Below are 13,472 nucleotides of genomic sequence, written 5' to 3' on the forward strand. Positions count from 1 at the left end.
ACCCCAATCCTGTCTCCAACACAAACAGACCTGCTGCCTGCATCTGCAGGATAGGCTCTAAGCCACGTGGGAGGGAGAGCAGGGACCCCTGCCACCGGAGCGCCACAGAGGCTGGGCCGGCGTCTGGGAAATGAGAGGTGTCCAGCTCTGAGCATGTGCTCCAAGGAGCTTTATTAGCATCCACACGCTGGCCCAGCACAAGAGGCTGAAAGCATCCTGAAGGGGAGGCAAGGCCAGCACAGGCGACGGGCCAGTCCCCTGGAGATGGTGTCTGCTTCAGGCACAGCCAGTCCACCCCCCTCTGCCCTTTAAGTCTCCCCCTAAGAGTCCATAAAGAAATGAGGTCCCGAAGGTTTCCTGACTTATCTGACATCTGCCAGCCCCCCGAAATCTAGACCCAGACCATCAGTGTGCTCCCCACCTTGGCCAGCATCAGCAACCACTTGTCGGGCACAGCAGCCCCACCCTCACCCCGCAGCCCCTGACGACTAAAGTCTGGAGCGGACAAATTCTATCAGGTTCTCCAACTGCTCCTCCAGGCGTTGCGGGTCTCCGTGGTTCTCGATGACCCAATCGAAGTCCCCAAAGTTGTCCAGGCCACATTCTGACTCACCATCGTCCACCCCTGCGGAGGAGGCATGGCGAGGTCAAGCCTGCTCCCTCTGGACAAACACCGGGCGTGGGGCACGGAGGCCGGCTGGCCCCAGACGGAGCCTCCTCACTGCCTCCCTGGACACTCCAGAACCAAGCCCCACCCACCCCAGGGCACTTCCCCACCCTCTGAGCCCCCAGAGGGTCCCGCCAACTTAACTCTTCACTTGCCACTGCCTACAGAGAGTGGACTGTCACCTAAAACCACAGACAACCCCAAGGGCACTGCATTTTCACTCTGTGTGAAGCTGGGTGTGTTGCTTTTCATCCCTACATTGATTCAATCCTCTCGGGAAGCCGTGTGTGTCATCCTTACCGGCCACGAGAAGGGTCACAGCGGCATCACTTGGCGGGTTTGCTGTGTCTCTACAGTGAGGTACCAAGCGCTTCGCCCCGGCCCGGCCTATGCTCAGTGCCCAGGAAATGGGCAGCCCTCAGGAGCGTCGTACCCACTGGGCCTGAACTTCCCTGCCACAGAGACCTGGGGCAGCAGGAGGCCGGAGCTGTGCCTCTGAATTGCCCAGAGCAGGCCCGGGGCTTGCATCCCTGAGGCTGCCTCCTGCAGCTTCCTCCTGGCCCCTCCGCTCTGTTCATCAGACCCACTGTCAGGCCCCACCCAGCTGGGGGTCCATCTCAGCCAGACCTCCAGAAGCCCACTGGCCTAGAAAAGACAGCCCAGGTGAGGGTCCCAGGCCAAGGTCATGGGGAACCCCTACCCCATTCTACTTTCTAACCCGGGGGCACTCCTGAGCCCCAAGCCTGAGATTCCCTTTTCGAACCCCTCACTCACTCACCCACAGCCTGCCAGGGAGAGAACAGATGACCTAGAACAAGGAAGCGGGTAGCCTGGTCTACAGGTGGGGGGGCCGGCTTGGGGGCAAAGGTCGTGAACGGCTCACCTGGTGTGAACACCCAGCCCCGCTGCTGCCGGCTCTGCTCCGAGGCCACCACACGGACTGTCTGTGTCACAGCCCCATACGCCTCCCGGAACCACTGGATGTCGGACATCCTGCGTGTGTCACTCACCAGCTGCAGGAAAGGGACACAGAAAGGTGACCAACAGGACATGGTACAGGGAGCAGCAGGACAGGGCGCTGGGGATGAGGGGAAAAGCCAGCCCCACGCTGAATAAGCAGGAGTACGACGGGGTTGGTCGGGGGGCTACACGACCCAGGAAAGTGCAGTCCCCTCCCATTATCACCCAACCAGCTGGGACAGACGTCCTCCCTCCAGGCAGCCCCCCAATTGCTGCAGCCCGCAGCCCGCTCTGCCCTGTCTCTACCACGGACACACTTGTGTTCCGTGGTCGTGCCGGTCATCACTGGGCCAAAGAGGCCTCGGGCTTTGAAGTCAATTCAGCCCGTCCAACACACTCATTTTACAGATGAGCAAACTGAGGCCAGAAACAAAGATACTCTAACTGGTCCCTGCCCCCCTAGCACCTTTTCAAATGTAAGTGTGATTTCCGTCAGCACTCTGCCCTAAACCTCGCAAGGGCTTCCCACCATTCTAACAAAATCCAAAGCTCTCACCCAACTTACAAAGCCCTGCAAGACCTGGCACCTATTTCCCAGCGTCCCCCTGGTTCATTCCGCTGCCGCCTGCTGATCTCCATGCTGTTTCTCAAACATGTCCAGGGCCTTTGCACATGCTACGCCCTCTGCCTGGATAAACACAAGGCGGGCTCCCTCACTTCCTGGAGGTCTCTGCTCCAATATCACCTCCTCAGAGGCTTTCCTACCACCCTGGCACCCTTCCTGCCCGTCTTGATCCTGATATGCTGTTTATTTTCCTCTGCGCACCTTTAAGTACTCTTAAATCATCTCTGTTTATGAGTGTGTTTGTTGTCTGTCTGCCCTACCGAGTCAGCTCCACGAGCCAAAGGACTTTGTCTCATTCACTGCTCTGTCCCCGGCCCCTTGTGCACCGTCTGACACACCAGCCCTCAGGAGCATATGTTCAGTGAATGAATGAATCAGTGAATAAAGAGGCCAGCTGTCCCTGTCCATGCTGCTGACATGTTCACTCACCCAACTGTGAAACAAGAACGACAGCCAGCGCCCGCTGTGTGCCAGGCGCCGGGGACAGAGTGGTGAGCAAATCAGCCCTGGTGTCTGCCCTCTCGGAGCTTCCAGTCTTGGGGGAGACACACAGGGAGCGAGCAGCTTCACTGACAACCGGGGACTCACAGCGCACGTCGACAAGCACCTCACGTTGCCAAAAGGCAATTCCTGATTTTCTCCCCAAACCTGTGCCTCCCACACCTTCCCTGTCCCAGAAAATGACAACTCTATTTGATCAGCTGCTCAGAGAACAATCCTTGGCACCATCTCCTGTGCTCACAGCCCACAGCCAAGGCACCTGCTGGCTCCGTCTTCAAACTGTGCAGAATTACCTCTTTCTCCCCCGCTGCTCCCACTCTGAGCCAACCACGGCCACTCTGCCTATCTGACAAAGATCCTCTTCCTGGCTCTCGGCCCTCACCCTTGCTCTTCTGTCAGATGACACCTCTAGTCTGCTCAAAACCCTCCACCAAGTCCCCGTCCCATGCAGAGAAAAGTCTAGGCTCTTCCAAAGAACCTGCCTGATCTGACCTCACCGCCCACCACTCGCCCTTCACCCACAAATGCCCACTGGGCTCCGTCCCTTACCTCCTCCGAGTCCTGCTTAGTGAGGCCTTCCGATGCCCCTGACAATACTTTGCCCTGCAGTATTTATCTCCACCCAGCAGATTCTATATTAATTTAGGGCCTGATTCCCTGTACCCTCGGCTACCACGTAAGCTCCCTGAGGGTGGGGACGTCATTGAGGGTTTGCGTTAATGTACCCCGAAGCCCCCTGGCACCATGCCCCATACAGCAGATAGGCTGGCTGCCAGATGAATGTGGAAGAAGAAAGGGAAGGTGCTGTGGGAGCGCCCGACAGGGAACACGACTTAAGGCCTGGGTATCAGGGAAGGCTTCCCTGAGGAGACGCCATGGAAGCCGAGCCACACCTAAGCAGGTGAAGAGGAAAGAAAGGGCAGTCCCGGCAGGTAGAGGAGCATGTGCAAAGCCCGATTCCAGAAGGAACTCCATCTATTTGCGGAACAGAACGAAGGCCAATGTAGCTGCAGCTGAAGGAGTAACGAGGCTAAAGGGTAGCAGGAGCGCGGTCCGTCAAGGCCCAGAGTTCACGTGAAAGGTTTTGACGTGGATCATTAGAACAGTGGGACAAAGGGTTCGAAACAGAGGAGGGACATGACTTGGTTTATGTTTTGAAAAGGTCATTCTGGCTGCGGTGTGGTGAATGGGTCATAGGGGACAAGAGCTGATGCTGGGACCAGTGTGGAGGCTAAGACGATTGTCCAGGGGAGAGATGGTGTTTGGACCACAAGAGCTGGCAGCGGAAAGAGAGAAATAGACACGTCTGAGATTTATGCGGAGAAAGGTGTTTTGTGAATGCTGCCATCCAGCACGCTTACCCAGACTGGCTGGGAGACGCCTTCCACGACCTTCCTGCAGAAGAAGCCTGGGTCGGCCTGGCGCTTCTCCTCCCCCCAGACGATCATGTTCCTCCGATAGGTCTCCTTGTAGGTGCTGGCATCCAGGAGTCTCTGGAAGTTCAGGCCGTGCTCCTGCCCAAAGCACATTCCATGTCCATGCCTCCAGCCACTCCACCTGGTCTCCCCTAAAACACAGGCAGGGCCAGCCCTCCCCTCCCCCAACTTCCCCCAGGACGATGCAAGGACCAGCGAGGTCTCTTCCAGGACAGAGGCCTGCAAGGGAACAGGCTCTGGAAATGAAGAAATCTAAAACACCGGCAGATGAAAGAAAGGTCTCGGGATAATCCAGACATTGTTCCACTTTGTCTTTAAATGTGTGATGTGGTTTGGTGTGTTTTTCTGTGTGTGTTTTTCGGGGGGGAGGGGGGGGTTTGGCAACAGTTTATCTTCCCAATTATTTCTGGTTTAAACTAATCCTGAAATTAGTTTGCATCCCCTGGGCATAGGCTTAGCCTTCAACGAAAGTGGGAAATCCGAAAACATGGCCTGGCCTGGCCTCCACTGTCCCTTCTGGCATGGTTCACCCCCATCCCAAAGCCCAGGAAACTTGGCTTTCCTGACTCTCTCCTTTCCCCCTCACCCCCTAGCCTCACCTCCAAATACCCCGGCACCTCTGCTGAATCAACATGCCGAAGGGGAGACTCCTGGAGCCTCCCACACCGAGCACCCCTGGTGCAGGAGAGAGGAGCTGCTTCCAGACCTGACCTCACCCTTCTCCAGGGGCACTGACAAGCAGGAGGGGCCCACCCAGAAGGCCCCAGGACGGGTAGTGGCCTGAAGAACATCACTCCATTCAGGTTCCAGCTCTGTCACTAACTCACTGCAATGAGACCTCGTCCCCTCGCTCTGTTTCTCCACCTGCAGCCTGAGGGGCCGCGACTGGGCCAGTCAAATCACCTGCCTGCACCCCTGCTCCTCGGTGGTGCTGGCAGCCTCCTGCTTGTAAACTGGTCGCCTGTGTGCTCTCTACCACCGGGGAAGGCGGCCATGGGGAGCGTTAAGGTCTGCTGCTCAGTTCTAGTTCTCATTGTGACATAAGAAATCAAGGCATCAACATTTCGTTTTGCTTCTGGGTTTGAATGGGAGTGGTGGGTGGAGTGGTGCTGGATTTCCAGAGGGCAGACACAGGCTGGTCTATGTCTCCCGCTGAGGCTTCAAACATGCAAACTCCGGCCCCTCAGCCCCTGCGGCCCGCCACCCCCCCACCCCACCCCTTTTGGCTGGTATTCAGGAGCCAGGCCTGACCTGGGGCCTTTGGAAGCATAGCATGGTTTTTAAACTGCTCCTCCGAGCCCGGGATTGGTGTCGGGTCCCGCTGGGGAGGGCTGAGTGTCCCCACGCCCCCCCTCGGAGTCACTCCCTGTCTGCCTACTGAATACATGGAAGCTCTGCATCCAAAGGTTCCCACTAAAACAACTGACAACCACACACCCAGTTATCCCCCGGGTCTCCAGGCTGCCCTTGTATGAGCAGGTCTGTTTAGCCAGTGGGAGAAGACCAGTGGTACAGGAGACAGGGCTGCCGGGCTGTCTATGGAAGGGGGGAACAAACTCGTCTTGTGTATCCCCAGAGAAGGTCAGACTCAGACTCGCTGACCAAGGGGCCATGAGCATTTAGGGGGTCAAGGACAGAAACGCAGATGTCGAGCAGGCTCTTCATTGTGTGAGAAGCTCACGTCCACGTGCCCTTTCAGAAGTCTAAGGTTCTAAGTGTTTCTGCTTCTTTAAATCCTATCTCAACAACCCTATTTATTTTTTGAAAACCCACATGGTTCAAAAGTCAAACGCACATTCATTTACAGTGAACAATCTCTCTCCCACCCCTGGCCCCGAGCCACATTGCTCCCCTCCAAGGAGGCCACCAATGGGATAGTCTCTTAGGTGTCCTTCCAAGCACCTGGAGCAGCATTTAATACAATACACGCACCCCATAAATAGCCATTGGATGGCTGAATACCTGAGCAAATATATTTAGAATTCCTCCCCATTTTTATACAAACGTAGCATTCTCTGCCCAGTGTTGCCAATCTTGTTCTTTTTTTTCACTCAGTAACATACCTTGACCACTCATGCGACTAAATTTCTCGGGGGAAGAATTGCAGGGCTTGTGGCAGGCCAGATGAGGCGGTCACGTGTGGTGTCACACTTTCTGAGTAAGGGGATGTGTGCAGACCCTTACTAATTCCACAGCATCCGAGCTGCCAACTCACCTGTCCAGCCTTTTTTGGACACACCTTCTTGAAATGCTCTGGGGAGGTGGCCTGACGTGAGTGAGGCCACTGGGAAAGGAGAAGCTGAAAACGCCCCCAAAAGGTCCACCCACAGAAAACCGAGAGTTGGCCACAAGTGGTCACAGGGACCCTGACAGTGACTCACTCAAGCAACAGCCACAGCTATCAAAGCCCAGGAGCTGGCTCCTTCCAACCCATCAGATGCCACAGAGTCACCACCTACCTGAGCATATTGCTCCTTGAGTGGCCCGGAGAGCCGGAGGATAGCACAGACGTCCCCCCCGAGCCTGTGGGACAGGGAGAGCCAAACCCAGTTATACTGGAGCTCCTGGGCCCCAGAAAAGGAGCCCAGATGCCTGGGCTGAAGTCCTGGCTTTGCTTCCGGTATCTCAGGCTGTCAGGTCTCAACCTCCCTGATCCTGTTTTCTCATCTGTAAAATGGGGACACCTGTTTCTGGCCTGTCTCCCACAGGATCATTATGGAACTCAAATGAATGCGAAAGAGTCCTGAAACTAACAGATAAAAGAAATAAAATTCTAATTCCAGCGTGAACATCCATGCCTGGTGATATCCTGGCGGTTATTTACTTGCGGGCCCCCCGAACTAGTTGTCTCACAGCAAGAGTACCTCAGCCTCTCCGATGGGGTCACCACTGAGTTCATTCGCTCAGTTCAACTTAACCAACCTTTCATTGCACTGTACTCTCTGCTCACAGATTCACCTAAACACTAACATGGTGAGGTGGGTATTATTTCCATGTTTCAGATGAGAAAACTGAGGTTGAGGGTGAGCAGAACTGACTCACCGAAAGCGACACTGCAAGTGAGGAAGCCACTTTGGGTACAATAAAATATAATATAATTTTATAATATAATAAATAATATAATATAATAAAAATAATAACCAGCATTTAGTGCCTGTGCCTTTATAGGTGTCAGAAATTGTTCCAAGCCCTTCACATGCACCGTCTCATTTAATTCTTACAATCACCCTATTACTACCGTGTTTCCCTGAAAATAAGACCTAGCCGGACAATCATCTCTAATACATCCTTTGGAGCACAAATTAATATAAGACCTGGTATTATATTATATTACATAAGACCAGGTTTTATATTATAGCAAAATAAGACCGGGTCTTATATTAACTTTTGCTCCAAAAGACGCATTAGAGCTGATTGAGCTGATTGTCTGGCTAGGTCTTATTTTGGGGGAAACACGGTACGCCCATCACACAGATGACAAAACTGAGGCACAGAATGGATGAGAAACTTGTACAAGGTCACAAATGGTCAGTGATGAGTCAGGATTAAATCCCAGCACTCTAATTCCAGAGCCTGTGCTTCTGACCACTATGTGATTCTTGCAGCTGGGGTAAGGAGAAATGCAACTCAGGAAAAAGTGGCGGATACTTGGTGGTGAAAGATTCAGGTGGTGACCTCTGCCCTGGGCTCCCCCACAACCTCTTAGGAGCCCTGTGGTGCCCAAAAGCAGCCTCGGGTACCCTCACCACACTGGTCTTCAGGAGAGGAGCCCCACTCTGCTTCTTCCCTGCTACTTCTGCTCTCAGAACCCATGCCCCAGCCAAATGCTCCCACACAGAACACCTTGCTTTGAAAGGAAACACAGAGAGAAAGGTATTATTTGGTGAGGCAGTGAAGTAAAGCAAAAAGAACCCATTCCTGGATCTAGACTAAAGCTTAATTTGAGTCCTACATCTGCCGATGACTTGGACACCGGCAAGTTTGGGTTTTGTTGTGTTTTGAACTTTTCAGAGCCTCAGTTTCTTCACCTGTGAAATGGGGGCACTGACAGTACCTGACGAAGTTTTAAGGATGAAAGGAAACAATATATACACACAGTGCCTGGCACACAATAAAGGCTCCATATGCCCCAGCTAGCAGTATTAGGTGGTGTGCTGGGAGAGGATTTGTCTCTGGAGTCAGACACAACTGGGGGGTGGCCTCAGGCAAATCCTTTGTCTGTGACTCAGTTTCCTTGTCTGTATCGGTTAACTAGCAACACTGTCGCGTGGATTAGAAATGGTGTACAAAACGCGCCTTGGTAGTGACTGCTATAATGCTTCTTGGCGAGAGAGGCCTACAACTTAGTCTTTGGAGAGGGAGTCGCCTGGTTCTTTGAGGTGGGCGTTGGTAGAAGGCTGTTTTACGTGACAGTGACAACCCCCACCTCCCACCGGCCAGTGCTGCTCCAGCCCTGCAACCCGCGGACCCTACGCCAAAGCGCACTCCATCACATCCAAACACACCCCCTGAATCACGTGACGTGGGGTTCCCCCCGCCCCACCCTTCCCCGCCCCACAGACACCTGCTCTGCAGCGCCTCGGTCACGAAGTCCTTCCCGGATTTCCTCTTCCCGCTGAACAGCAGCACCAGCCGCGGGCCGCCTCCCAGCGGGGCCATGAAGTCCCCACTCTGCGACCCTGACCCAGCCCTTAAATCGGGCCACCCGCGCGAAATGGATGCGGCCACTAGGTGGAGTGGCAACGGGGAGGGCTGCCGCCCGCGTCCTCTCCACAGCGGTAGAGGAGACTGCCAGCCCGCATACGCACTTCCGTACGTTTTAATTAAGGTCTACACAAGTTAAATACGGAGGCAAAGGAGGCTAATTCCCAGGACGGCCTTCTCCCCTGAAGGAGCACCCCTCCCGGCCCTCATTTAGACCAATCCAGCCCCGCCCAGAGCCTGACGTCACAGCCCCGCCTCCTTAACTGACAGGCGAAGGGGCTTGGACGCAACTATTTTCTTCCTGGGGGGGTGACCTCTTCAAATTGCTTGACGAGAACCTCACATTCCCTTCCGCACAACCCTGCAAAAGTTATGGAAAAAGAATAAACATGATCACTTGGAAGAAATTTTCCAAACTTCCATTTTATGTGTGCACTAGAATACATGTGCTGAAGGAAACCTGTAGTTGCCCCACAGTGAAAATGAGTCTTTCTGGATATGAAACGAGACCCTGACACCAGAGGGCGGTTCTTTTGACCTAATCCTGGGGGTGGGGCTTAGTCGCACGGGCACTATTTTATTGTTAAACAGGTTTTTATCATTGGGATAGGCCACTGCAGTTCCTCCCTTTAACGCCAGCGAAAACGCTTACATCGCTTTTCTAGCCGCAGCCTCCTCTCCAAAGGTTTTCGAAAGCGAGAGAGCTTGGAATGACGTGGGCGACATCAACACTGTAGGTTAAAAAGGGGCCTTGAAGCCACCCCTGGACGATATTACCTCGTTTTATCCAGAGCCCAGCTCCCAGCCAGGAGTTCAGGGGCAGCAGTAGGGGTGGTGATCTGTCCCCTCCCTGAAGTCCCAACGCCACCGCTGCCCACAGCAGCTGACAGCCAGTCCCCGTTAAGTGGAGTTGTCTTTCGCCCTGACTCACTGTCCCGCATGTCTCTGACATTGTCAGAACAGAGCCTGTAACCCATTACCTGCTTCCATTTCAGGAGCTATAAAGTCACGCAAAGAGAAAACTGAGGTGTGGAGGCCTGCCTTGAGAAACCATTAATTTCCGGAATATTGAAAAGATGGCACTTCAGAAGCTAAGGAAAGAGCGGTCAACCGTCAGATGCAGTCAACCGTCAGATGCAAAAAGAAAGGACCTCAGGAAGGTCTTTTTTTTTAAGCAACTCAAAGTGCTGCACTCACTCATCCGTGCACTTAGAAGGCAGTGTAGAGTGGAGTCGAATCCCCGCTTTGACATTTTGCAGGAATATGACCTTCAGCAAGTTACTCTGAGTTCATCATTGATAACGTAACGCCCACCTCCCAGGGCTGCAATAAGAAGGAAATGTGAAAAAAATATGATAGACTACAATTAAAATACTTTATAAATTCTCAAGTATCACCCAAATGTGGAGTTATTATTTATTCTGTGATTTTAGAGATTATAATTCAACACAGGATCAGACAGATTTTCCAGCTCACCTTCAAAAAGCATTTATTTGGGACCCCACAGAAAACCCAAATCCCACTTCTGCTAGCAGAGACTGAACAGATGAACTGCACTCACACTCCTGATTTCCTGAGTCACCACGAGGAAGGACTCAGAACTTCCTCCCACAGTCTCTTCCCCCACCTGAGCCAAACCACACCCGGCTCTTCCTCTCCCCACTGGAATGGAGCACCCTGAAATTCCCAGTCAGTGATCAGAAACAACCTAGCCTCGTCTCAGAAGTTTCCCTCTGCTGCTCACCTGGAGCTCAGGTGAACTTCTCTGTCCCCTATTGCCCTCTCAAGTGCAGACTCTTTATTCTGCGCCAGCGCTCACAGCTCAGCATAAACTTTGTATCTGTCTGTGGCCTCCTTCCCTCCGTATTTCAGCTTCCAGACCATTACTCCCCTGCCTCTTGGGAAACTCTGGCTCCTCGGAGGCTCATACCACCTGGCTGACCGACCTCCCCACTCCTTGGGCTTGACAGCCACCAATCCCGAGACTTATCCTCATGTACGGAGACTTGACCACTGGCTCCTGGTCTTCTCCGCCCCGGTCCTGTCATCCCTCTCAGGGACTTCAAGCCTCATGGTCCACCCAGCCGACACTGACCGCTCAGTGCCTTGGTCACAGAGGTCCAAAGGGTTTTTCCTCCTCTGCTGCTCAGACAGCAGCTCCCATGGACACACCTACGCTTTGTCAGCCCCAGAAGCCATGCAACCTGCAAATTCACACACGCAGCCACACTACCCTCCAAGGTCACTTGTTCAAGTACTGCCCAGAGCAGTACTTCCCTCCCAGGGCCACCACTAGCTTATGAAACTCTTTATATTATATAACATCTGTTCTCCTTCCTTCCACAACCCAAGGGAACATCAAATGAGTGAAGATGTGTGGAAGGCCTTTGTAAGCTGCACGGGCTGCACACATGTGAGGCACTATTTTTGGTGTAGAACGGCTGGTCTGAAGGCTGGGTGCTGCTGAGGGTGAGGCAGGGAAGGGGAGAGGAGCAGGACTGTGTGATGGGAGCGGAGACAACCAGGAAGGGAGCGGCCAGGGTTCCTGGGCACTGAGATCGGAGGCCAGAGATGCCAGCCACCCTGGCCTGAGGCGAGTCTGGAAGATGATGCTTGAGGAACCCAGTGCTGGCCTAGGACAACAGAGAAGTGCCCCTCAGAAGTCAGGAACACAGTTGCCCCTGAGAGCACCTCTCATGTCACTAAACGGGCTGACCGTTTAAAAAGAGTTTTGCCTCACTCACCCGGAGGACAGCTTGGAAGTCAAATGTAGGCCTGTTTGAAGGAACCCTGCTCAACACACGCAGAGACAGTCTGAGCCCACCGGGGACCAGCTCCTACAGCTTGGCACAGCCTAGACGACCGAGGAGTTGGACTTTATCAGTGCCCCTCCAACCCTGCCCAGGCGGAGGCAGCCTTGAGCAGGGGGCCCCACGGTCTGCCCCTCCAAGGCGTTTGTCCCATAGTGGAATCAGATGCCACGCTTGGCTCAGTGACACCACTGATGACCCTTGCTTCATCTCCATGCTTCTGGTTCCAGTATATTTTCCTGTGGTCATTGTCCAGCTGACCCAAGCACGCCAGTGAAGAGATCTGCCCAGGAATTTATCAAACAGATTATGGTACATGTGCCCCCCAGGGGGATCCCACTCCAGAGAGAAGGGGCAAAACATTTCCAAACAAACAACTGAAGCGTCAGAGACTTGGACCGCTCCCCTTCTATGAACCCCTCCCCCAGATTCATGAAATACCCAGTGAGACAGAAGACCACTAGACTTACTATGGCGATCACTTCGAAAAGTATGTAAATGCCGAATCACTATGTTGTACACCTGGAATCAAGATACTATTGTATGCCAACTATATTAAAAATAAGTTTTAAAATACCCCCAAATTAAAAAACAAACAGTGAGAGTGACACCAGAACTAGAAGGTGTCGGCCAGCTCTGACTTCCTAGGGTTCTCCAGCTGTAAGAAATGCCACTGGCAGATGTCCCTGGAGGTGAGAAGCTGCTGGCTTGAGGAGGTGACAGGATGGCTTCCAACCTCTCCTGAGACAGGGTGCCCCTTCGGCAGACTAATGTCAGGTTGGAATCTCCTACTCAGTCCTTGGTCTACGAACAATGAGGTAGATCTTGTCCCCTCGTTTTTATGGCTGAGGAAACAAAGGCACGATGCCAAGAGTGCTATGCCGCCCAGATCCAATCTGAGAAATCTGTACATCGATACCGACCATGTCAAGACATGCCGCTAGCATTCAGAGTGTTTACTATCATCTATAAATCCTCTGAACGCATACTCTTGTTTTATCACATCCGTAATGTAGGCAAAGCAAGGATCCTCCCATTTCCAAAAGAAACAGTCTCCAAAAATGGAACTAGTGTACTCAACAGTAGTGGCTCCATCTAAATCTGGAATCCAGTGAGAGAACAGAGAGTTTTTTTAAACAAAGATTCATGATTTAGAGACATAGTTTTGTTTTTCTGTTGGATTACTTGGTCGTGAATATAAACCTCGGAGCTGGGGAACTAACCACACTTCAGCTACAATCAAAGAGTGACTTATTGATTTCACCCTACTGTTTTTTAACAACCTTAGTGATAAAGGTTGATGTTTGTTTTTAAAAGGAGATGGAGAGACTTGCTTCAAAGTCAGGAGCTGCAAGTGCTAGAGCCGTGTCTGTGTGGCTCCAAAGCCGGCCATTCTGGGCCAGGGCAGCCTCCCTCCGGGACATACAGGCCCTGCCTCGGCCCTCGCTCCATCGCTGTGTCCCCTACCCCGCCCCCCAACACCACGCTCAGCACTTCACAGGCTGCTGGAAAGCGTATTGGTGGTACCAGCCCAGGGCCGGGCACAGAGTAAGGCTCCATCAGTGACTGGTGAATAAATGAATGACCGAATGAATGGGGCTCTTTGGGGAAAGCTGGGAGGCCAGGACTTCACTCCTGAGCCTGGAAGCCCCTTTGTGGGACCCTCGAGGATGAGTCTGCATAACGCCAGACCCAGCTGCTCCGGTTCCTGGGGCAGCTTCTGGAGACCCCTCTCTCCTCTCTTATCCCTGACCTGGGCAGATCTAACT

At 53.2% G+C, this 13,472-nt stretch overlaps 1 protein-coding gene and 2 long non-coding RNA genes across 5 annotated transcripts; 1 reads left to right on the forward strand and 2 right to left on the reverse strand.

Annotated features, from left to right (window-relative positions):
* Nucleotides 1–146: 146 nt before the first annotated feature.
* PMVK (phosphomevalonate kinase) lies at nt 147–9,126 on the reverse strand. 2 transcript variants are annotated; one of them, XM_019711850.2, is made up of 5 exons: nt 8,754–9,119; nt 6,649–6,712; nt 4,115–4,267; nt 1,551–1,680; nt 147–625 (listed from the first exon to the last, which is right to left on the reverse strand). In XM_019711850.2, exons 1-5 carry the CDS (start codon nt 8,846–8,848, stop codon nt 489–491), a joined length of 579 nt encoding a protein of 192 aa, XP_019567409.1. In that variant the 5' UTR covers nt 8,849–9,119; the 3' UTR covers nt 147–488. The 2 variants fall into 2 exon arrangements, with proteins under 2 accessions (XP_019567409.1, XP_019567410.1); XM_019711851.2 differs by lacking the exon at nt 6,649–6,712 and having other exon boundaries at nt 8,754–9,126.
* A 42-nt stretch (nt 9,127–9,168) lies between these two features.
* Nucleotides 9,169–13,087, reverse strand: LOC141568510 (uncharacterized). 2 transcript variants are annotated; one of them, XR_012491661.1, is made up of 3 exons: nt 11,638–13,087; nt 9,546–11,526; nt 9,169–9,254 (listed from the first exon to the last, which is right to left on the reverse strand). It is a non-coding gene; the product is annotated as an uncharacterized LOC141568510 (long non-coding RNA). The 2 variants fall into 2 exon arrangements; XR_012491662.1 differs by lacking the exon at nt 9,169–9,254 and having other exon boundaries at nt 9,589–9,984; nt 10,091–11,526.
* LOC141568511 (uncharacterized) lies at nt 9,351–10,283 on the forward strand. Its single transcript, XR_012491663.1, has 2 exons — nt 9,351–9,626; nt 9,889–10,283. It is a non-coding gene; the product is annotated as an uncharacterized LOC141568511 (long non-coding RNA).
* Nucleotides 13,088–13,472: the final 385 nt, after the last annotated feature.

Source organism: Rhinolophus sinicus, linkage group LG14 (genome assembly GCF_036562045.2).
Source record: "Rhinolophus sinicus isolate RSC01 linkage group LG14, ASM3656204v1, whole genome shotgun sequence".
Taxonomy (NCBI): Eukaryota; Metazoa; Chordata; class Mammalia; order Chiroptera; family Rhinolophidae; genus Rhinolophus; species Rhinolophus sinicus.